General features: G+C 45.3%; 7 protein-coding genes across 7 annotated transcripts; 3 read left to right on the top strand and 4 right to left on the bottom strand. All coding sequences in view use genetic code 12, as the record gives it.

The window, feature by feature from the left end:
* Positions 1-801: 801 nt before the first annotated feature.
* On the top strand, positions 802-2,514 carry CXQ85_005395 (uncharacterized protein; the record flags this gene model as incomplete). The annotated part of the gene is made up of 1 exon (XM_025488991.1): positions 802-2,514. One exon carries the CDS (start codon positions 802-804, stop codon positions 2,512-2,514), a length of 1,713 nt encoding a protein of 570 aa, XP_025343653.1.
* Positions 2,515-3,253: 739 nt separating this feature from the next.
* Positions 3,254-4,896, top strand: CXQ85_005394 (flavin-containing monooxygenase; the record flags this gene model as incomplete). The annotated part of the gene is made up of 2 exons (XM_025488990.1): positions 3,254-3,366; positions 3,390-4,896. The coding sequence occupies 2 exons, from the start codon at positions 3,254-3,256 to the stop codon at positions 4,894-4,896; spliced, it is 1,620 nt and encodes a 539-aa protein (XP_025343652.1).
* A 3,195-nt stretch (positions 4,897-8,091) lies between these two features.
* Positions 8,092-10,053, top strand: GRS1 (glycine--tRNA ligase; the record flags this gene model as incomplete). The annotated part of the gene is made up of 1 exon (XM_025488989.1): positions 8,092-10,053. One exon carries the CDS (start codon positions 8,092-8,094, stop codon positions 10,051-10,053), a length of 1,962 nt encoding a protein of 653 aa, XP_025343651.1.
* A 56-nt stretch (positions 10,054-10,109) lies between these two features.
* PRD1 (metalloendopeptidase) lies at positions 10,110-12,155 on the bottom strand (the record flags this gene model as incomplete). The annotated part of the gene is made up of 1 exon (XM_025488988.1): positions 10,110-12,155. One exon carries the CDS (start codon positions 12,153-12,155, stop codon positions 10,110-10,112), a length of 2,046 nt encoding a protein of 681 aa, XP_025343650.1.
* A 2,117-nt stretch (positions 12,156-14,272) lies between these two features.
* CXQ85_005391 (histidine phosphatase family protein) lies at positions 14,273-15,667 on the bottom strand (the record flags this gene model as incomplete). The annotated part of the gene is made up of 1 exon (XM_025488987.1): positions 14,273-15,667. The coding sequence occupies one exon, from the start codon at positions 15,665-15,667 to the stop codon at positions 14,273-14,275; it is 1,395 nt and encodes a 464-aa protein (XP_025343649.1).
* A 2,133-nt stretch (positions 15,668-17,800) lies between these two features.
* Positions 17,801-19,627, bottom strand: CXQ85_005390 (uncharacterized protein; the record flags this gene model as incomplete). The annotated part of the gene is made up of 1 exon (XM_025488986.1): positions 17,801-19,627. One exon carries the CDS (start codon positions 19,625-19,627, stop codon positions 17,801-17,803), a length of 1,827 nt encoding a protein of 608 aa, XP_025343648.1.
* A 1,883-nt stretch (positions 19,628-21,510) lies between these two features.
* Positions 21,511-22,641, bottom strand: SSU1 (Ssu1p; the record flags this gene model as incomplete). The annotated part of the gene is made up of 1 exon (XM_025488985.1): positions 21,511-22,641. One exon carries the CDS (start codon positions 22,639-22,641, stop codon positions 21,511-21,513), a length of 1,131 nt encoding a protein of 376 aa, XP_025343647.1.
* Positions 22,642-24,344: the final 1,703 nt, after the last annotated feature.

Raw genomic sequence — 24,344 nt, 5'->3', positions numbered from 1 at the left:
CTGGTGGGGGATGTAGTGGATGGAAGGGCCCAGCAATTCGGTTAAATATTGAAGGAGGAAAAGAAAGGAGAGTGGGTCTTGGGGTAGTTTTGGCCGCTGGTTAACGTGGTGGTATTGGATTTGTCTGGTCGTGTCTGTGCGTGGAGATAGCTGAAGACTGTTGTTTCCCGCTGTAGCGCGCTTTTCGCAGCCATTCAGTCCAGAGGGAAGAACCAGAAGCTCCAAGTCAACAGGACCCAGAGGGAAGGAAAATAAAACGAAAGTACTTTCCTGTGTTAAGCGGATTTTTAGGACTCCAAATATGCAACTATATTTCAAAAATTCCCATTTTTCGTCAATTTACCTGAACATCTTCTACATCCCCATACTATCACCACCAGAAGCCCATAACCTCCACCAATTGCCCCTTCTTCACCTCAAAAATCCCCAAGAACAATATTAACGCATTCTCCTTCCCCCAATAACCCATAATAATCCTTCCTTCTGCCCAGAACTGCCCTCCCTGTCCACTTCCCCTTCCCTCTCCAGACCCTCAGTTTCCCCCACTATAAACGCCCAAAACCCCCACTTCTTTCCACCACTTCCCCTTCTCCCCCAAATCTAACCGTACCACCATAACCACACCCCCTTTCTTACCCCAAATCGACCCTCCAATTCCCAAAACCACCCTCCCCTGTCCTTTTCCACCAACATCTCTCCAACCCTCTACCTCCCACCTGCACACCAGTATCACCATACATTCAGAACCCAGACTTTCCACCTTTCCACCTTCCAACTCCCACTTTTCCTCCCCATTCTCCCATGTCCAGCATCCTAGGCGCCGCCGTCGCCCTACCGGTGCTTTCTGCATGGATCTACAAATTTATATTCAACCACGACCTCATTCGAAACTCCCACTTGAATCTGTATAAGAACAAGGCCAGGATCAATGAAAAGATTGAAAAAGTCAACTACAAGCACGGATGCAAGCTTCTACGGGTGGATGTGGACGACGAGAGCTCAGAAATATATACACATAAGAACGACGCTTTTGCACGGCAGAAGTACGTGCACCGAACTGCTGGAGCTCTCTTTTCACTGGTGATAGCCATATCTTTGGAACTAGCGTTTGCGCTTATGGTGCAATTAACAGGGTTTATCGAATTAGATCCAATGCTTTTTCAGTGGGCGATTCGTTTGCTTGTGGTGCTTGTGGCGGTGGTGCAGCCGCTTCTTATTATCAGTCTCTATGTGACCCAGGACCTATCTCCACCTTTGGATACAAGCAAGCCAGGGGCGTTGTTTAAATGGGGCGTGACGGCGCTCTTGTGTATTGCCTGGTTTATGATTTTGGGCAGGGTGGGCTCGTTGGCCCATGCTTTGGAGGAACCGGGGTATAAGGACTCGAGGTCTTTTTTACAACACATCACTAACGATATTGTGCTTGCTGGAGTGACGTTTACGGCTATTTTATCGGGTGTGGGGTCGACGCTGACGCCGTTTAGATGGTTCTGGGAACGTTCTAGACGGAGAAAGGCCGAGGCGAAGCTTGTTAATGAAGTTACCGTGAATGACCATATTCAATCGTATAACAACACCAAGTCGCTTCTTCGCAAGCGCCAGCAGGAGTTGGAGAATGTGCTTTCGAAGAATAGCGGGTCGGTTTATAACGAACTGGAGCAGCCTGGCGTAAGGCTGTTGAAAGGGCTTCGAGGGTCAGGAAAGAAGCTTTTCAATAAAGTGCTGAGTTTCGCTAGTCTTTCGGCGTTTTCCAGGCTGAAACCTGAAGACCAGGAGCTTACGATGGAGATTGACTCGCTTAAGCTGCTTAAAGAGCTGATTTACGACGATGTGGCTAAGGAAGTGGAGAAGTTTGTGCGTACCAAAGAAAGAGCACCGCTTTCACAGACTATAGATAAAGTGGCGTCCATTGTGCTGTTTCTTTTTGCGTTTTACTGTGTTTACAGGGTTCTTAGTGTGCTTTTCATTCGGATTCCGTCCAGGTACTTCTGGGAACTGGAGAGTATGAAGACTAAGGATGCCTTGGCCATTACGATCGCCAAACTTATCCAAACAACTTTTACACAACTTCCAATCTCCGAACAGCAGTTAGTGAACCAGGTGAGTTTCATTCTTTCAGGATCCCTCTTCGCCTGTTCTCTTCAGAACGTTTTGGTTACTGTTAAAACACTCACACGAGTGCTTCCTGCTGCCACAACCACCTTAACTGCCCAAACCAAAACATGGCTTAAACATCTTCTTGTCAGTGAATTCCTAGCCATCTACATTGTGGCCACAGCCCAAATGATCAGGTCCAACCTTCCTCCAGAACTCAGTGGACAAATGCAAAAGCTTCTTTCTCTTACGCCCCAAGGCGAAGCAGACACAGAAACAGAGTTTTTAGATACTTGGTTTGACCGGGTATTCGGGATAACGTGCATTGTGACATTGGTGGTTTTGGCTGCGAAATACTTTGTGGAAGCCGAGGACGAGTATTATGATGAGGAGCTGATGATAGAGAAGCTGAATATTTAGCGACAGCGGCTTAGCCGCTGGAGCTAAAGCAGATCCGATGCCAAAGCAGCCCAAACCAGCCAAAGCAGCCGCTGGACTAAACATCTAAATTGCACCTGCTTCGAACAAAAACAGCTGATAAGAGACAATGAGGGGCACGGCTCGGGTCATTGTGGGCTGCCTTGACGAAAAAGCGCCAGGCGGCAGAGACTTCTTGGATCAGGAACAAGATCGACCCACAATTGCAGAAGAGAAAAAAAAAAAAAAAACGTGAAAAACGTGAAAAAGTAAGCAGATGGCATGTTTACGTGAAGCGTGAACGTGAGAAATTTCGCAGCCAGCCGTCCACCGAGGCTCCCCCGCGATGGGGCATCTCAGGAAAAAGTGAAATAAAGTGAGTTTTTTCCTTGGAAAAAACGATCTACTTATACTGACGAAGCCCCTGGCTCCTAATCTCCCATGCCTGTTCCACCTCGTTTTTTTTTTGATTGTTTTCCGGAGTTAGAGGCCCGGAAATACGTGTATGTCATTTTTCAGGTGAAGGTTATCTGCCCCCGCAATTCGATGAAAATCCTGCATGCAATGCCCCCAAAACCTACCCGCTGCTGCCGCCAGTGTCAACACAAAAATAAGATTCTATATCTCCTCTGCGCATCCACTTTTCATGTGCAACTGGCTTTCCTCGAATATATAGCAGGCCCACCGCACTGCCGATTTTTCGAGTTTTTTTGATTTTTTCCAACAACCCATTTTTTAAAAAATGTCCCTTTTGCACAACCCAAGACGCAGTCACCAGGACCCAGAACGCTACAGAGCCAAGTTTGAAGATACAAACGCAGTTTTGGGTCCAGACGTGGATTTCTACCAGGACACGTCGAAACCGGTGGAAAAACAAGCTCCAAAATTTCTATCATTGGAGCTGGCTTTGGCGGTATTGCTGCTTCGTTGATGTGTAAGAACAAGTGGAAAACTGAAGATTTTGCTGTTTTTGATAAGCACGAGGAATGGGGTGGAACCTGGTGGGCCAACACGTACCCTGGGTGTGCTTCTGATATTCCAGCGTTGTGGTATTCGATTTTCGCTGAACTCAACTCGAACTGGTCGACCTTGAGACCTCCTCAGTATGAGATGGAAGAGTACATTTTGAATGTGGTGAAGAAATATAAGCTTCATGAAAAGTCTCGTTTGGGTGTTGTCGTGCACGAGGCTAACTGGCAGGAGGAGTCCAGCACGTGGTTGCTTAAAGGTTCTAATATCAAGCTGGGCCAGATGTTTGAACATACTACCCAGATTTTGCTTAGTTGCAGCGGTGGCTTGGTTTACCCTAACCAGCTTAAGGCTCCTGGCTTGGATAAGTTTAAGGGTGCTTACATGCACTCGGCTCTTTGGGACCATAGCGTTCCTATCAAGGGTAAGAACGTTGTGGTTGTGGGTAACGGTTCTTCTGCTGCTCAGGTTGTTCCTGCTTTGATTGACGAGTGTGACGCTGCCCTGGTGACCCAGGTGTTCCGTTCCAAGCACTGGATCTCGCCTCCTCCTCCTCCTTTCTTGCACACCATCTATAGAGCACTTAGCAGGTTTAGAATTGGGCTTGTGCTTTTGCGTTGGTTTGTGGCTGTTTTCGCTGAAATGCGTTATCCTTTGTTCCAGGGTAACGGTCCTCTTGCCAGAATCCTTAGAGCCTTGAACCAGTGGCTGTGCAAGCGTTATGTCCGCAAGTACGCTCCAGAGTACTATGATAAGATTATTCCTGACTTTAAGCTCGGTTGCAAGAGACTTATTTTCGACTACAAGTACATTCCTTCGCTTAGGAACCCAAAGATTGAACTTAACGATACTGGTATTGATCATATCACTGAGGATACTGTTTACTTTAAGGACGGCCAGAAGGCCAAGGCTGATGTCATTGTTGCATGTACGGGATACTCCATTCCAAAGGCTTTCTTTAACGGTGTCAAGCTTACAGGAAAGAACGACATCAACATCCAGGAAATCTGGAAGAAGGAAGGTGTTAGCGCCTACAAGACCCACATGGTGAGAGACTCGCCCAACTTTTTCTTCTTTGCTGGTCCAAACTCTGCCACTGGTCATTCTTCGGTGGTTTCTGCCATTGAAAATGCTGTGGCCTGGGTAGGCAAGGTTGCCAAGCCTGTTGTGGATGGAAAATACAAGTCAGTTACCGTGAGCCGTGCCGCCTACTACCAGTGGTTTGAAACTACGCAGAAGCAGTTATCCACGGCGGTGTTTGGCTCGCCATTCGGTGGTTGCGTGTCGTGGTACACTGACGGAGACTACAACCCAACGACGTATCCATTTTCGCAAGTGCATTACTTTATCAAGTCGAGAATCTTTGGAACGAAGGACTTGACGTATGAGAAGGCTGACGATAAGAAGACGGTTTAGATAGAGGCCTTTGTGGCAGTATACAAGCGAAGGAGCAGGACTCTGTTGCTCGCCATATAGCAATAAAGTACGTAGGCCGCAGGCCGAAGTACAAACAGGTATGGAGGCCGCAAGGCCGACATACCGTTGGTTTGTAGATTCCATTAAATAAGAGTTAGAGTTAGAGATATCTCCATATGTCCTATTTTTAGATGACAATAGCTGTCAAAGGGTACTTTCATTGTATCTGGCGCATCGCTTGATTTAGAAGATGTCAAGTTGACTATTTATGCTCTTGTCTGGGCTGTTTCTGGCTTCCTGTGGCGTCTTTTGGCTACTTGGAGTCTATATGGGATGGCAGTAGGAGAGGATGGAAGTGAGAGTACCCAAAGTTACCGAAAATCTTCAAGAAGTTAATTTTTATACATGGTATCTGCTGCTTTTGTGAGTTACAGAGTCGAAGAGGCCCTTTAAGTTGATTTCAGCCACCTCTTGGTTGCCTCAGTTTGGCTGGAGTGAGCGGTAAAGGAAGGCTCCAACAGTTGAACCATTACATAAGGAAAATGCAGTTTTAAGGTTATTTTGAGATATTTATGCTGTTAGTTTCCCATTTTAACAATTTTCTAATATTTACCTTCTTTTCCTGGAAATGACTGAGCTGTGGTGGACGTTGATGGGTCGGTGAGAGGTAGGAAAGCAGTAGCTCCAGCTTTGAACAGAAACAGGAAGAAGGGGCCTCTAAAACAAAGCTAGAATAATCAGAAAAGGCTTGAATATGCTTTGGTTCGATTTTTTATATTTTCTTTTTTTTTTATTTTGCTATCTTTTGGTAGTTATGTGTATTTACATTGAACCTCAGAATCCACACAAAATATATAAAATGAGGAACATTACCCAATTTTCACAGAAGTTGTAAATACCCAAAATTCAAATCTCTTTAAATAAATAATAAAACGAATTCCACCAAACCAACGACCAGGACTCTAGCCTTTGCCTCTGCTCTGCTTCCTCCTAGGACCCTCAAATGCCATATAACCATGGCAAGAACAGACTCTACATCTTGGTCTTTCGTCTCCATACAAAGTCAACAAATGTAAACAAAACCCACCCTCAGCTCAATGAGCCTAACTCTCTTATGCTGAGTCAGTATTTATCCCCTGTTTCCCATCGTACCACTTCACAGTACTTAGGCCAGTACAGAATGCTATAGATAGGTCAATACCTAGAAGCCATGACTTCTTTGAGGTCTACGCCACCACCAGCCTTGTATTTTCTTAAATACGGAAACTACGGTTGTCCAGGCCTTTGCCAAGAGCTTCCTCTGTTTCTCTACATGCTTATTCAAGTGAGTCCCCAGGCTCTATGACCATACCAGACAGACCAACACTGCATTCCAAAACCGAGCTCCAGCAATGGAAATTCACAAGTATGTTGGGTAAATCCTGCCCCTTTTGTCCCTTTTTGGCATGGTGTTACTGCCAGTGCCAAAGAAGTTCACGAACCAGGTGAACTCTCGTCTCTACTTCTTGAATACAAGTAAGTAAAATGAAGTCCAACTGAAACCGTGCCTAGAATGTAAAAAGAGCCGATTTTTTACTGCTCTTTTATGCAATGCCATAGATCGCCTAGAAGAAATTCCCAGAAAGTTTCTAAAAGCCGTACAAGTTGGATGTCTCCCTGGCTGGTGCGGCTGGAGTTTGTTCGCTTAGGTGGGTTGTCAACGCAAGGTTGTTTAGCGCTGCAAGGTCCTGCGAGTCTATGTAGGAGATGCATAATTGAAAGAGGAAAGATGAATACAAGGAATGGTCTGATTTTTATGAGGATGGGATTTTCAGTGATTTTGGGGTTTGAGAGTGGTGGGGAGTGTTTCATTGGTTCCCATTGGCAGTCAGTGTTGTTTTATGTGTCCATTTTCCATGGAGAACCTGATTGGAGTAGACAGATTGAGCCATTCTTCTATTGGGAATCTGTAGAGGATAAAGATGGGTTGAAAGCATTTTTCTTAGTTAAATAAGGCCAATTCAATTGAAAGGATGATTCCCTAGTATATAGGAAATTGAAGGTGGTCCATTGGAGTAGGCAACAAGACATGGTCTTAGCTGTTGGACAACATCATACAGAAGGAAGTGTCTTTGACTTAATTGAACTAGGGCATCTGTTTTCATAAGGTGCAAGTAAAAGTGATGTAAAGAGTGTTATTGAAAGGTGTGAACAGCCAATTAATGTTGTAATAGGACAATGCTCTTACAGTGTAGACTGAAAGAACGATGGTACCATCAATTCGAAGGTTCCACTTGATTTGAACTTCCATATCTGAATTTTTCAGAAAAGAGACGCTAGATTATATCCAGTAGTAAGTTTAAACAGTCACTTCCGTTTATACTTCTATTGGCATTAGTACCTCCAATTTGTAGCACTACATTCCAGGTCTAAACTTGACATACTGAAGAATGACATCACAAACCGTTCCAGGATCGTGGAGAAGAAAGAAGAAATGAATTACTCATCATTTCACTCTACTTGGTATTGCCAGTTCATCTTTTTCAGTTGAACGCTTTAGTACAAATTGAAGACTCAGAGGATACAAGCCATGTTTGAACCAAAGTACATAAGAACAAGAACAGGTGCTGGTAAGGTGACTCAGAGTCTTAAGTTTTGAAACCAGCTTAGTATGACTGATTTTCAGCCTGTTTATTGCCCATTGGTATGGACAATTAATGGCTGCAAAATGACATGTAGAGGGCATTCTAAGAGTCACGTAAACAGGAACCACACTGAAGTTAGTCACGAATTGACACTACCAGGGCCAGAAAAGCCACGGCAAGAACAGAATATAACAATAAAAATTCCAAAGAACATAAGTCACCGTTGGAATTGGTGACGATATAGGAAAAACTGGGGGTAGAGGTGCCCAGTGTCCTATATGCAGTACATCAAGGTCAGTCAACCCCCAAATATCTCCACCCCCTGAGTCACCAGAACAGATTTTCCCCTCGGAGTCGGTCCCCAGGGCGTAATTGACCGTTACCCATTTACCTGTATTATCTTGATCTTCCCGTGCCGGCTGTGGCCGTCACTGGAAGAGTCCGATGACTCAAGCTCCTCACGTGACCTGCGTTTCACTACATATAAAGCACGAAAAAAAATTCCACCAACTACTCCCCTCCTAAAACCCCCAATCTGTTACGCTTCAGAACCCTAATCCAAAAAGCTGCCATGTCATCAAAAGCAGCCGTCCCGTTCTCCAGAGACTCCTTGGAGCAAGTGCTCAAAAGACGCTTCTTTTTCGCCCCAGCGTTCGAAATCTACGGCGGTGTTTCTGGTTTATATGACTACGGTCCTCCAGGATGTGCTTTCCAGGCCAACATCGTCGACACGTGGAGAAAACACTTTATTTTGGAAGAGGACATGTTGGAGGTCGACACGACCATGTTGACTCCTTACGAGGTGTTGAAAACATCTGGCCATGTGGACAAGTTCTCTGACTGGATGTGTAGAGACTTGAAGACAGGTGAGATCTTCAGAGCTGACCATTTGGTGGAGGAAGTGTTGGAGGCCCGTTTGAAGGGTGACAAGGCTGCACGTGGTCAGAAGGTCGAGGAAGAAGAGGAGGACGATAAGAAGAAGAGAAAGAGAAAGGTGAAGGAGATCAAGAACGTCAAGTTGGACGATGAGCTTGTGGCTGAGTACGAGAGTGTGTTGAACCAGATTGACGGCTACTCTGGCGAAGATTTGGGTGCGTTGATTAAAAAGTACAACATCAACAACCCAGCTACCGGTGGTCCATTGGAGCCTCCAGTGGAGTTCAACTTGATGTTTGAGACAGCCATTGGACCTTCTGGCCAATTGAAGGGTTACTTGAGACCTGAAACTGCGCAGGGCCAGTTTTTGAACTTTGCCAAGTTGTTGGAGTTTAACAATGAAAAGATGCCATTTGCTTCTGCTTCCATTGGTAAGTCTTTCCGTAACGAGATCTCGCCTCGTGCTGGTTTGTTGAGAGTGAGAGAGTTCTTGATGGCTGAAATCGAGCACTTTGTGGATCCAGAAGATAAGAGCCACCCACGTTTTGCTGAAATCAAGGACTTGAAGTTGAAGTTCTTGCCTACAGCTGTCCAAGAAGCTGGTTCGAACGAATTGGTTGAAAAGACCATTGGCGAGGCTGTTTCGTCCAAGATGGTTGATAACGAAACCTTGGGTTACTTTATGGCCAGAATCTACCAGTTTTTGCTTAAAATCGGTGTGGACCCAAACAGATGCAGATTCAGACAACACTTGCTGAACGAAATGGCCCACTACGCTTCTGACTGTTGGGATGCTGAATTAGAGACCTCTTACGGTTGGGTTGAGTGTGTGGGTTGTGCCGACAGATCAGCGTACGATTTATCTGTTCACTCTGCCAGAACCAACGAGAAGCTTGTGGTTAGAAAGCCTTTGGACGAGCCAAGAAAGGTGAACGACTTTGAGGTTGACATTGACAAGAAGAAGTTTGGTCCTAAGTTTAGAAAAGACGCTGGTCCAGTGACGAAGTTCTTGACTGAGAGAACTCAGTGTGAATTGGAAGACTTGGCCAAGGAGTTGGCTGACACTGGCAAGATCGTCACCAAGGTTCCAGGCGTCGAAGGGGAAGTGGAAGTTCCAAGCGAACTCATCAAGATTGAAAGAGTCGAGAGAACAGAGCACGTTCGTGAGTTCACGCCAAACGTCATTGAACCTTCTTTTGGTCTTGGACGTATCATCTATTCCGTTTTCGAGCACAGTTTCTGGGCCAGACCAGAAGACTCGTCCAGATCCGTCTTGTCGTTGCCTCCATTGGTTGCCCCAACCAAGGTTTTGGTGGTTCCATTGTCTTCCCACTCCGACTTGACTCCATTCGTTTCCAAGATCACCAACGCCTTGAGAAAAGCACAGCTTCCTTTCAAGGTCGACGACTCCTCGGCCACCATCGGTAAGAGATACTCTAGAAACGACGAGTTGGGTACTCCTTTCGGTATCACCATCGATTTCGATACTGTCAAGGACAACTCTGTCACTTTGAGAGAGAGAGACTCCACCAAGCAGGTGAGAGGCACTCTTGATGACATTGTCAACGCCGTCAAGACCATCACCTACGACGGTGTCTCTTGGACCAAGGGTACTGCCCACCTTACTCCCTTCGAGACCCAGTCTGAAGAGAAATAATGACTACAACGAGAAGCTTTCATATCTAAATTGCAAATTAAATTTTTTGGAAACACTCAAGCGGAGCCCAAGATTTCCGCCATGAATGCCTCCGAGTTGGGCTCTCTGCCAAGCAACTCCTTCAAGATGTCCAACACCTCTTTGGAGCCGCCGTTCTTGAGAATGGTATCTCTGTACTGTAATCCTCTTTCCACATTCATGGGGTCCGACTTGAAATGAGTGTAGTAGATATCCGTTGCAAACACTTGCGAGTACAAGTATCCGTAGTAGCCGCTCTCGTAGCCGCCAGCAATGTGACCAAAAGTGGCATATCCTCTTCCAGTGACTCCACCGTTACTAATAAAAGTCAATTCCTCTCTCAACTCGTTCCACAACTTGTCGAGATCAACAGAATCGATTTTTCCTTGTTCAGCGATCGTGTGGAGGTTCATATCGAAAAGAGCAAAGTGCAACTGGCGCAAATTGGCCAACCCAGTGTTGACGTGCTTGGATTTGATCAATTTATCAAGCAAATCTTCAGCAAGAGGCTCGCCAGTTTCGTAGTGGGAAGACAATTCCTTAAGTTCGTTAGGAGACCATGTCCAGAACTCAAGCATTTGAGATGGACACTCCACAAAGTCTCTAGGGACGTGAGTGCCATGGAATCTGACGTGCTTGGTCTTGGACAATAAACTGTGGACGCCGTGGCCCAATTCGTGGAAGAAAGTGGTCACTTCGTCGTGTTTCAACAAAGAAGGCTTGTCGCTTTTAGGTTTGGTGAAATTACACACCAACGAACAGAATGGCGTTTGTCTGGACCCGTCAGCCTTTTCGTAGCCTGCTTCGAGTTCAAATTCAGCAGCGTGGGTGTATTTACCTTCACGAGGGTGGAGATCAAAGAAGATCCAGCCTCTGAACTCGTTCTTTGGCTCGCCGTACTTGATGTTGGAAAATAAGGCGAACTTACGAACATCCTGGTGCCACACCGAACCGGAATCGGAATTGTCCACGCTGACAAACTTGACATCAAATAAGGTTTCGTAGAAACCAAGCATTTTCGAGATGGTCTGGTCCAACGGGAAGTACTCAGAGATTTTCTGGTGGTCCACCTGGTGCTCCTGCTCCAAGAGCAAGTTGTTGTAGAAACTGTGGTCCCAAGCAAAGTATTCATCCTGAGCAGGCAAGCCTTCAGCCTCCAAGTACTTCTTCTTGAAGGCCTTCATTTTCTGTAATTCTTGTTCGCCCAAAGGACTCAATTTGCCTTTCAAGTCGTCCAAAAACGAAAGCACAGTCTTTTGGTTCTTGGCCAATCTCTCTTCAAGCACAAACTCAGAATAAGTTTCGTAGCCCAAAAGCTTAGCGAGTTTAAACCTGATTTCCACAATTTCCTTCAAAATTGGAGCATTTTCAGGCACCTTATTCTGGTTTTCCACGTACGCCAATTTCCTGGTTTCCTCCTTCTTGGCATACTTCAACACCGGCAAGATATCTGGGTACTTGAACGTCACCTTGTACTTCCCCTGGTCAGTTTTTTCAAACTGTTCAATCACCAGCGGCGGCACGCCGTCCAAATCCTCCAAACTAAACTCCAAATGCCCATTCTCTTCATTGGTGTTCTTGGAAAACTTCGTCTGCAAATCAGCCAACCTCAACTTAAGCTTCTTCACCTCGTCTCTCTTCTCCTCTGGCAAGTCCAACCCATTCCTCTTATAGTACTTCACCGTCTTCTCCAAAAACTTCAACGTTTCCGCATCCACCACGTCCAGATCCTTGATCTTCTCCCACAACTTCTTATACACCCTGAACACCTCAATCCTCGAGTTCTGTTCAATCAGGTTCTGGTCCAACAAGTTCTCTGCCTCTGTTGATGCATCCCGAACCGCCTTATCTGGCGAAACGTACTGGTAAAACGTGAGCTTATTCACGGGAAAGTACTCGCTGTTTTCGTAATTAGTTGTAGGAATCAACACATTCTCCACCGTAGGCTCTTCAATGGCAGCTATCTGGTCATGGAAGGCCACGTCTTTTGCAATCAACGCTTTTGTTTCGGTTAAGATTTCTTCAGGCGTTTGCGTCCATTTGGGAAGCGGCAACTGGGCGGCGATTGAGTGGAGGTCGGTCATTGGGGGTTTGAAAAAAGTGGGAATTGGTGGGAAACCTGGGGAAACCTGTCTCCTTATATAGTGCGACGCACCTGATGTGAGGGACGAAAGGAGGGGAAGGTTTGGAAGGGCGAGGGATAAAAAGAGGAGGGCAAGGGGGAAAAGGAGGTGTTTCTGGGGGAACCAAGGCATTGGAAGGTACTGGAAGGGAAGAAATTGGACAAGAATTGGGGAGTTGCTGGAGGGTTTGGAAAGTGTGGATGGTTGGGAAGGCTGGAAAATCCTGCATATAAGACCTCGTTTTTTTGGTCTGACAGGGCCATTCGCTTATACGGCTTCAGATGGTTAGTGCCATGGGAAAGGAAGGATTGAGGGGTGGGGGTGGCGTGGAGGGTGGTTTTAGAATGGAAGGTGACTCGGGTCACGTGGTATAGGGTTTAAGAGTGGTAATTTCTCGGAGATAACCGGAGATAACCCGGCGTTACCGAGAGTGCCAGGTATAGACGTTTTTCGCAGCCATTTGGCAGAAACCAGAGGGTCCAGATATTAAGGTTAGTTTGATTTTTTGAGGTTTTCGTTGGTTGGAATGGATTCGTCGGGGCCGAATTGTAGAGGCTACCTTTTTTCGGCTCTTTCTCGCCATTGGTTGCCGTTCCAGGGCCGTTCCAGGTTTTGTGGATACTGGTTGGTTTTGGTGGATTTGGTGGTTCTTTGGTTTTGTGTGTTTTTGGGGTTTGGTGATTTTGGGGGAAATTGGAGGTGCAAGAGTCAGTGGGGGAGGTGGTGGAGTCAGGGTGGTTATTTGGTGGAAGTGGAAGGAAGTAGAGTTGGAAATGGAGGGTTGATGGAGAGGATAAATAAGAAGATGTGGATTTCTTGGAAGGTCAATTGGGAGTGAATGGATGGTTTTGGGTACCAGGAATTGTCTAAGTTACTGGAGGAGCTTTGATAGACTAATAAGTAGTGGGTAGCTGTGTATTGGTGCTGCCTTTGCTTTATGGTGAATGGGTAATTGTAGTATTAAACAAGGGAAGCTACAAAGAGCAACTGGGGAAGTTTGGATTTATTGAAGGTAGAAGTATTGTAAGTAGAGCTGTTGGATTGTCAATTGGAGTGTTTCAGGTAGATGTTGATGGTTCTTATTACTATACTATTTAGGGTCAGGTGTAACTTACAAGTAGTAAAGGTAAATACTGAAGTAATTAGAATTTACTGATAATTCAAGAAGATGAGTAGAAGAGGGTTTCTACACATTTTGTTATTTTTATACATCTTTTAATGTTTCATCAAGAGAATAGCTTGTTTGGTATTACTAGAAAGGAACTGATCAGCAACTGACAAGCCATTTATTATGGATTTGGGCTAAACAGCTCAAATCTGCTTTTACTAAAGAATGGAATTGGCAAACGGAAGTTTTTTGTATAATTAAGTGTTGTTCTTCTGCTTTTGTAACAGGTATCGCCAGATGCTTACTCTTCAAGGAATGATATACAGTAATATACATAAGTATTACAAAGAAAACTACTTATTGTGATTTGATTAATTGATTTTCAAAGCTTTTCAAATAAACTATACAAAAAATCTATTATCATTTTAAGTAGATGTAATATAGTCTTATGGTATTCCTCTAAAGACAGTTCATAGTAACACATACATTCTACACAACAACCATAGCACTAAAACAACGAAGAACCAATTGATACCGTTCTAGATACTCTTATTTGGTACACTATTTGCCATCTAATAGTCATACAACTCGATGATACTACCTGTTAACTGATATGTCGAACATAAAACAATGCTATGTTAATAAGAGCCTTAAAAATGAATATATGATACAATACACAAAAAAATATAGTATAATAAAACTAATTATATATACATACTCTTTTTTGTTTATGCCTCTCCCTGCTTATACCTTTTGATTATACCTCTTGTTGCTCATATCTAATACCATTCTACAGCTTCCTACTAAAACCAACAATTCACAAAATATACCATCCAAATGCACACAAGCTCATCGTTTCCTTCTATATTCCAAGAAACCCAAAAAACACTCTATTCCACACTTCCCTTTCTTCCACCACTACACTCCCACCACAAAACACATAAATTAAACACTAAATCCACATCAACCTCTAATTCTTCGTCACCTGGTGACTATAGTAATCCTCAGTCTCAAAATCCCACAAGAAACTCACCTCATCTGGTCTATCTCCAGACTCACACTGCTGGGCGTAATCCACCCCTTCCAATCTCTTCTCCACGTACTTTTCAAACGTCGAAAGCTTACACGAAAAGCCTGGGCCGTCCTGGCACGCCTTAAGTGGAAACACAGCGTCATTCAAAATAAACCTCACAAAACTGTCCTCTCCACACTTTAACTTTTCAGTATACAACCTAGCGCCCATAGGGAGCAACCTGGACTTGGAGTATGGAAGCGGGAACGGGACGTAGTCAATTGGAAGTGGATCCAACTCCTCTTCAGTTATTCCAAGCGCAGAAAGGTAATGTTCAATGTTGTTATCGTGAGTAAACGATAAAGCTACCTTCTGGGGAGGATTATCTTCCTTCAAGTACTTAAGCGTGGCCTTTAAAAACGGAGCGCCTATGGCTTTGGTCATGTAGTAGCCTGGACCCATGGAATAGTAGAAAAAGAGGTTCTGGTTGTAGCTGAGCTTGACAAACTCTTCTGTGTTGAACACATTACAGAAGGGCGAAGAACCCTTGACGTTGATCTCGTAGGCACACCAGGAAATGAAATTGTGCAATTCGTTGATGGTCAAGTTGAAGTCTTCGTTTCCCTTGAGTACTCTGTCAAGAGTTTGGTAGATAAACCTCGTGCTATACCGTTGGTGCTCGTTGACCAGATCAGTATAGTTAAAAGCTCTGCAACCCAAGCTAGGCGTTAAAGTGTTGGCTCCAAGAGGTCTTTCTTTCTGGAGAACAGCAAATCTGGCCGTATCGTTGCCGTAGCCATCGCCAAAAAGTCCCTGGGCAAAGTACCTGGCCGTAGCAAAGCACCTTCTGGAGTCAGTAGTGAAAAGCGTCAAAGGAGCATCCAGACTTTCGAAAAGCTCGTTGTAGCGGCCTCTAAACGCAGCGCCATGGTTTAAAGCGTTGTTTGAACCGATATAAGGCCCCTGGGCATTAAACGGAGTGGTGAGTTCATCATAGTTGTTCTCATCAGTGACAAAGTACTCATAGTCATTGAGGAAGGCCAATTCGCCCACAAACGTCTGGTTATAGTTTTTGATCTTTTCATAGATACCCTCAAACCGTTTTCCAACTGATTTGGATGGGTACCGTTCGCCGTGTCTGGAGATCATATGGACTTGTTCCACAGTACACTGGTCAGGCACATCTGGAGAGATTCCGTAGCCAGGGTGCTGGATATATGGCCCAGCGCCGTTCAACTGTTTGATCAAGTTGTACTGCTCTGTAGCAGCCTGGTTGGGGGTTGCCACGTCCTGGAAGACCGCCTGGGACGTAAGAAGCAACCCGTTGTTAAGGATTTGAGAGATAGAGACCATGAGATGATGTTTTGCTTTTTTTTTTGGGATTTCTGGGGTTTATATGGATTTTCGGGACAACGTGGGTGATGGAGGAGCTGGTTTTGTGGATGTTTTCATGGTCGTAGAGGTTTAGTGGTTGGTTTGGAGGAGGTGGTGAAATGGCTGCAAAATGGGGGTTTGAGGGAAGGTAGTACAGTTTATGGAAGTGGAGGGCAATTGGGGTACTTTCCTTCCAGGTCTGGGGACCTGAAAGGGCCAAATTGTATAGTTTGGGTTGTCTTATCTTTGTTGTTGGAGTGAAAAATACACCCCAATTAGCCGAGGTGCTTCCAAGCGGTTACTGACGAAGACCCTCGTGCTTTGAGATAATGTACGTTTAATAAACGGCTCCAAAATGCCAAGACCTGACGTTTGTTGTTTTTGCTGTGGTTGGGTGGTTGTTTTTATTGGTTTGCTCCAACGTGGGGTGCCGTTTGGTGGTGGTTGGGCATTGGTTGGTGGAAGTTTGGCTGGTAGCGGCTTCCGGTGGTCAGGCTTGATCAGGAAGGGGAAGAACGGGAGGATTGGTTTTGTGGACCAAAGAGGGTGACTTTTTATTGGTTGAAGTGGAAGAGGAACTTGGAGAGTTGGAGGTGGGAGAAGTGGAGGTGGGTTTGTGGAAGGAAGGTTTATTTAGTGGATGTGGTGGATGAAAGGAGAAGGGGAATGGAAGGGGAAGCGAAGAAGGTGGAAAGTAATGGAATTGGGTCGATTTTGAGTGGATTTGGAAGAGGTTTGGCGAAGTTTACTGGAGGTATAGTAGACAGTGTAGATGGAGTGGTAGAGGAAGAAGTAGGTAAGGTAATGGTAAAGGGTGGCTTTACCTGATGATTTTAACAGATTAAGTTTACGTTTAGAGCTGCGTAGGGGAGAAATTGATGGTTTTCGTGGTCTTTTTGGTCGTTTATTGGTCTTCTGCTGACTGCTTTTGGCTGATATGGCTCACTTGGTAGACTTGGTGAGTGTTTTTTGTTTGGGAGGTTTTGGGTGGTGAAGAAGGTTTGGGTGGTGGAAAGGACGTGGAATTGAGTGGAATGGAGTTATTTAGAGGTTTGTTTGGATTGTTGGTTCCCTGGTTGTGTGGTATTTGGTGGATATTGGTTAATGGAGGAGAGAGGGCAGAAATAGTTGACAACCTGGGCCTCAAATTCTTCAATTTGTTCGGTAACGGCTGAAAATAGGCTAAATTGGTAAATGGAAGGGTTTCTTAGGTTTATTTATGGTTACTTCTGTAGGTACTTGGGTGGTTCCATAGGATATACCAGGAAGAGGAATAGCCATGTGAAATTGGGCATGCTATCAGTGGAGCTCTAAAAGTAGAAGAATTGGGAACTACGTAGGTACTTATATAGGATGCCAAAGAACGAATTGCGTAGTACTATCTGTTCCTGACTTACGTAGTGGTTTACTGTCTCTCTATGGTTTTCACAGAATGAGCCATTGAAAGATACCTGGAGAGATTGGAAGTAAAAGTAGAGCTTCATAGTAAAAAGGACGTTCGAAGGAACCCAAAAAGTTCAATAGAACCAAGAAAATGATGCTTTGTTTGTAAATTGGTGTGGGTTGTTTCCTTCTTGGTATATGTCCAATGAGGTACACGTATTTCCACCATTTCACCCTCCAAAAGCACCAAAATTTTTCTAGGGCATCTTGGAATACATAAAAACAATTCAAACTGCTTTTCAAATAATTTAAACAAACAAGACGCAAAATCAGTATCCCATTTGCAGCCATTCCACTCAAATAACTTTAAACCCATTTATCTCCACAACCGCGCCAGCTGGAAAGCCCAAATTTCTACAAAAATTACTTCCAAACCAGGTCTATCCAATGAAATACTTAAAATATGGAAATATCAATGTTTCATCAAAACACAGTACTGTTACTGACATAACCTCTTTGCATATCAAATCGGGCGTGTGGTCTAGTGGTATGATTCTCGCTTTGGGCGACGATCTGGCTCACCAGATTGACAATACAAACATGCGAGAGGCCCTGGGTTCAATTCCCAGCTCGCCCCTTTTTTCAAAATCCATCGCCAGATGGATTTTCTTTTTTGAAACTTCTTTCTTCAATTTCTTCATTTTCTCTTCCTCTTCTTCTTCTCGTTTATTATATTACAAAAACCTCCATGAGCTTGCCGAAATCGATGCCGTCTCCCGTAGAAATATCAAAAATCTTAAGTCCCTGAAGACTGAAAACTCCTTTGGAAATACCAATAATGTCAAATTCAGATTCGAAAACAGCGTTGGGTTCCACTGGTCCGAGCCGAACATCGTTCGTCAACATAATCACTCCACACGTTTCGAGCTTATTTTGATGGTACTGGTTATAAAGCAGCTGACGATTATGAACAAGCACTTTCAGCAGATTCGTCTCTTTCACGCTGAGAACGTTCGACAGCGAGACACTGCTGGTGGCGCCGTAGTTGGTGGAGTAAACAGGATTGAATTTGAGTGGGTTTTTCACAATCAACGAAAGGTGGAGCGTTCGCTGGGAAAGGTTGATCGCCTGAATGCTGAGGGTAGCTATTTTGCCGAGTTCCACGTCGAGTTTGCCGAGAAACGTAAGTCGTAAGCCTGAAAGCGATGTGTTATTTGTAGTTGTAAGGTTGACAGTTACAGCTGACGAAGACATGGGAGGTTGCTGAGATAGAAGCGAACGGAAATTACGTTTGGCTGCTGATTTGCCCATCACTGGCTGGCTCTGGCCGACTTGTGTAAGTGCATTTGCCAGTTGGGTTCTGCCTGGCGCTGGGTTTGGCAGTTTCACTCGTTGTGGAATGGCAAATGTCAGTTTGGACGTGGGAGTTCCAGGAGCGTTGATATACGGCACGTTGGGCGACGAATTGAACGTGGGCGTGCTGAGGTATGCTTTTTTATGAAGACTTTGCGACGAACGCAGTCTTTGGGGCGTTTGAAACTGCAGTTGCATTTGGGAATGGGAAATGTTTGAAGATGACTTGAGTGAGTTGCTGATGGGCGGCGCCATGAGTCCAAAATCAAGAATGGGAGTCCATGAACTCAGAATTTTCGACCCAATTTGTTCATAAACGGAGCCATTGAGGTTTTCCAATTGGAATTCAAGGGTGATATAGAAAGGCTGGGTCGTTTCGGGCTGTTCGTTTTTTAACTGGTTTTCCACGTTATTCACGAGTCTATAAGTGATGGACGTGACGTCGTGGATACCAAACCGTGCTGGAAGATCCATACAAGAGAGTTTTGTCACTTTTCCAGAAGGCAAGTCGACCGAAAGACTCAATATCGAAAACAGTAAATTTGCGTACCGTTTTTCAGCGGCAAACCCAAGCAAATCTTCCGAAGCCTCAATGCTCAACGAACTAAGAAGAATATCGTTCCTTCCGCCAGGTTTCGTAGATTTAAGTTTCATCATAAGTGCCAACTGAACAGGAAGCGTTTCACTGGCCGTGACCGTTTTCGGGCCGTACGCTTCCTTCGCCTCTTCCAACGTCTCCAGCTCGCCATTGGCGCCATCGCCACCTCCATTCGGTCCAGAAATACCTCCATTCGCTGGAACACACGCATCAATCATCAGAGCCTGAAACGTCACCGCTTTGCCCAATTTCAGCCTGGGACTCACCACCACAGCACTAAACCGCCACATGGCCACGTTTTCAGCCTTGGTTTCAATCTCTGACGTTCCCTGGGCGACCAATTCCGCTCTGACCTCTGTAACCTCGTCAGCGTCCAGATTGACCGGTTTGAGGCCTGTTTCGGCGTGGTTTTCGAAACTGTAAGAGACTTGCACGTTCTTAGGGGCTGGGGATATCGTGGAACGGTGTAAAACGTATCCTTCGATGGTTTCACCGGAAAAAAGCGTGTTTCGCTTGGAAGTGGTGGATAGGTTGATGTAGAGGGCGTCGAGGTCGGTGTCGGACGGGTGGAACGCCGGGTCGGGCACGACTATCGAAAGGGGCATGCCGAGGTTTATATAGGCTTATTTTTGGGAGGGTTTTGCAGGAAACTGGAGTAGTTGGAGTTTTTTGGAAAGTGGGTTTTCGCTGTTATGTATTAAGTGTTGATGTGTCACGTGACCAGACTTCTATTTTTAATGATCCCAACGCTACAAAAGGGGTTCTATGGAAAAGTAGAGGAGGGTCGCCAAGGGGATGGCGATGTGGAGGGCCAGAGATAAATAGGAGGTGAGTTTTGGCTTTGGTTGGGACGTGGCTGGGACGTTTGGTTTGGGGGTCGTGCGAGGTTCATAAGTGCGGTCGCGAGTCTTGGCTTTTTGCGTGGAAGAGGCTATTTCTTGGGAAATGTTCATTTTTGATGGTACCAATTCCCTTTTTGTTCTTCGTTTTGGGCTCTTCTGAGTCCTAGGAAGCAGATTGAAAGAATTGAGTTTGGTTGGGAGCGGCAGTTTCCCGTTTGGGACCTTCGCTTTGACCTTCCTAGAAGAGACAGACACCCAAGCGTCAACTGGCACTTTGGGGCTGCTGGGCTGTTTCAAACTTTCCAGAGCTGTTTTTGACTTGGCCAGTGACGTTGGAGTCGACCGCCTGGACCTTCCTGATCCGGTAATTCCCTCTAGCCGTACTCTTTTCTTCACCTTCATCTCACATTTTGCAGCCATTTGTTTTGCCACCAACACCACCGATTTCTCTGGAAGTTTTTGAGTTCCTAGTACTTTCGACCAGAGCGCATCGTCTGATGCTTTTAGATTTTTGTTTGAACCAAAACTGACCGAGTTATAGTCAAATTCATCAAAATCACCAAAACGAGCTTTTTCAGCCAAACCTCCATCAATTTCCATACTTTTTGGATTCTCTGTAGTCCCAAAGATCTCAAGAAGCTCTTTACGTGTCTCTTCGGTCTTCAAAACAAACAGGGAACCTCCAAAAGTGAAATGTTCATGCACTTGTGGTTGGTTCTCGATATGATGTTCCTGCACACACTGCTCCTCCAAACCCAGATAAACCTCCGTCAATTCCACCTCCAGGTCCAGAAAATCACTTGGCGAAAGTTCCAATAGCGTCGAATTGACTTGCCTATTTGGATGGAACATCTGGATGTAGTTGGTTTGGAGTTTTTTGGAACTTTCAGCTGTTTGTGAAAAAATGGCTGCGAAAGTACAAACCCTCTTTGGATCCTCATGAAAATGCTCTATTTTTCTATAATCGACGAGTGGAAAGGAAGGAGAAGGAAGGGACAGAGTGGATGGTGAAATTGGGGATGCTGAAAGGGCTCAAAAGGTCTGGGAAGTGAAAAATGGACACTTATGTGAACCAACATCAAAACCAACACCAACACCACCGGAAATAGACAGTCCTGGCAACTCAGGATATGAAAAGGGAACTCTCTGCAGCCTTTCATGCTTTGTTGTGTTCTTCGTGTGTTGCTGGATGACGTTGGCTGGCCTTATATATACAGATAGGCAGAAGGTCAATCACCTCCCAAATCAGACCAACGTCAACGTAGCAAACCAAAGCAGCATCAGGGAGTTTCCTGAAACTCATTGATGGTTCCAAGAGTGGATATTGATTCTTTGGACGAGGTTTGCTGAGCAAGTAATTGAATATGTTTTGGTGAAAAGTAACCATAAGCTTTAATACCAAGATCAACGTCAACCAACGTCAACCAACGTCAAACGGCAATAACTCAACACCAAAATAACGCAAAGCAAACTCCAAACACTCCAGAGCCTCCAATCAATTCATCAACGCTCCCTGGCCAAATAAACACTCAATTTCAACCACCAACGTCAAAAACCTCCTTCTCCTTCCTTCTCCATCTCGTCTGGCCATGCCGGTGGCAGGCCCTATGCTATATTCGTAATTCGTGCCGTAAACAACTCCTTCTTCAGACGGTCTCCTTCGACTCTGTATCTTCAATTGGCGCCGTGAGCATCTGTATTCCTCGCATAACAACGCCAAAAAGACACCCAATGGTGATACAGAAAAGCGTCATGCTGTAAATTGCCGACATGTAGCGGAACGCCGTCAAACCGTTGTATAACCGCCAAAGCTCGATATTGGCCTGGGCCATCGTTCCAAGCGGGAAAGTCATGGACCAGAACCCACGGTTAAACCTGAGCATGCCGTCGAAATACCTCATGGCCGGCGATTTGCTGCTGTTTCTGATACAATCGAGGTTTGGCTTTTTGGCAAAGGGGCGTGATTTGGAAAGGGTGGAAGCTACTGCTAGAAACGTAGCAAAGTAGCCAAATGCAATAAGAAACAATGCAGCAGCCGTTGAACAAACCATGATTGAAACAGCCATCATGGTTGCAACGTTTCCAATATCAGCACCGATTTTTTCAGCTCCTTCGTGGATAAACGTGGTATATTTCGACAGAATCACTTCGTCGTGGTTCTCCATAAGCATGTTAACGCAATTCTTTCCAAAAACAAGAATTCCATATGCTCCCTGGCCCAAAAACCCAATGGGAAGGTACAAAGTGAACACTGCAGCTGTAGCAGGAATCTTATGAGTAAACAAACGCCAATAAACCACCGTAGTGATAATGGAAGCAAAGAAAACTGCCACTGACCACATCAAAAACAGCACCACGGCGGTTATCACCTTCACCTGGACGTTCGGCAAGTCTTCAGCAACGTTCCCGCCCATCAGCGCCGCCACAGTAAGCGTAACCACAGGCAAAAGGTACGTAAATGAGATATCTTTATAATCAACCAGACGGTCCAAGTGACGATGTTTCGCCAAAAGCGCCAAAAACACCGTCAAGAACGCAGAATACACCAGCAACGCCGTGGCAACCCACCAGAGGCCCCAGAGCGCCCAGATCCACGATCCTCGTGTTATAGAATGAAGAAACATCATCAAGGCAGTGTATCCCATGACAAAACAGCCAATGAACGGCGCAACCTGGGGATCTCTATGGATTTTCGTCCAAACGCCGTCTTTCCGTGAAAGAGCCAATAAAAACGAACAACTCGCCAAAATAAAGATCAAAAGCGAAATACTGCCCATTATATAAGCACATATCTGGAGCCACCGGGCTGGGAACGCAAATGAGTATAGAATGTTGGCTGAAATGGACGTTCCCATGACGGGAGCGAAGAAAACGGGGTGGAAACCATCAACAAGAAAGGTTTTAGCGTTTTCGGTGAAGTTTCGAAGCCTGGAAGAAGCTTTTTGGATGAGTTCTGAGTTTGTATAGGTACTTTCAGAAGATGAATCTTCAGGGGGAACGTGGGGGCGAGGTTTTTGCCGTGGGGGCGGGGGAGGGGTTGGTTTGGGGGGAGGTGTCATAAGCGCATATAGTAGGGTTGGAAATTTAGTGGTTGGGTGATTTCTGGGGGGGATTTGAGGTGGTACTTATAGTTGAGAGGAGATGGGGGAAAGAGTCAGAAAAAAGTGAAACATTTGTGCGAAGAGGCGTGACGCCACAGAAATGTGGAGGCCCGGTGGGTTGGCTGCCGGATTGGGTAGGTACCGCCACGGGGTCCGAGGGTAACCGAGGGTCAGCGTGGGCCACCGAGGGGGGCGGGCAACGTGCAAACCGAGGCTGACTTGCCCGAATAGGCAGGTGCCGTGGGGGTTGCCGAGGGTCGTGCGCGGCTCAACCGGGGGTGACCCACCGAGGTCCTCGGTGGAACCGAATGAGACCGGTGGGACCGGTAGAGCCAAGCAGGCCGTGCGTTGACATGCGTTATTATAGAGTTAGGCGAGGGAGGCGCATTGACAGATCGGTCCTTGACCGCCAGGTCAAGGGCCGTGGCCAGCCATCTAAAATCAATCGAAGTAAACCTCTTGAAAATGTCAAAAAAGAAGGACACTGAAAAAGTACCGAAAAAAGCTTCGGCTCCGGCTTAGGGCCCGCCGTTGAAAGGTTAAAAATCTCGTAGATGCAGATACCGTCTTAGTGCATTGTCTGGTGTAAAGTCTATTTTTGTCAGCTACGGCGATTTAATGTGCTCAAGGTTGGGTAGGGTTTTGGATTGGGCGGGACGAAGAGGAAGTGGAGGCGGTGTGGATGGTGAAGGTGAAATGGAGGTGATGTCACCGAGTGAGTCATGGAAAAGGGCAGTTAGGGAATTACGAGAAATGGTGAAATTATGGAGTTTTGGGTCTTTTGGGGGTTCTATTGATGGAATGGCGGGTTCCAGTGGATTTTAGAGGTTTTTTGAAGTCCAGTGGTGGAAGAAGTGAAGACGTGAAAGAATTAGGGAAAGTCTGTGCTAAGTGGTAGAAAGAGTACTTAGTATATGTTGATAAGTGAAAGTGTTCTTTTAATTATTGTATCATTTTAGTTACATTGCCTTCTGGATCTTATAACGCTCCTTTATTAGAGATAGTCTTAAGAGAAAGAGAAGATCTCTGGTAGTGAGACTACTCAGTATATGGAACACTAAAGATCTCTCTTAAGTAGTACCACTTTGAAGTGAACAGTTGTCTGGATCTTAAAAGATATCTTTCTGGACCAATTCTTTGCAACTTATGATACTTCATTGGAAGGTGACCATGTGGTGAAGTTTAGAAGAGTCTGGTCAATTAAAGGTAACCTTAAGGATTTCAAACAACCTTTTTCCACCTCTTTTCATTGAAACATCGACTTTCCTTATATAAATCTTTCTTCATCCACTGGCGCTTCTGTGGTGGTATTCCCAGTCAAAATGACTTTATCTGTAAAGTCTACCATTCCATTTGTTCACGTTTCCACTTCTTGTTTT

The sequence above is a fragment of the Candidozyma haemuli genome (assembly GCF_002926055.2).
Source record: "Candidozyma haemuli strain B11899 chromosome Unknown K_2014730914, whole genome shotgun sequence".
Lineage (NCBI taxonomy): Eukaryota > Fungi > Ascomycota > Pichiomycetes > Serinales > Metschnikowiaceae > Candidozyma > Candidozyma haemuli.
This window is presented reverse-complemented; position numbering and strand designations above follow the sequence as displayed.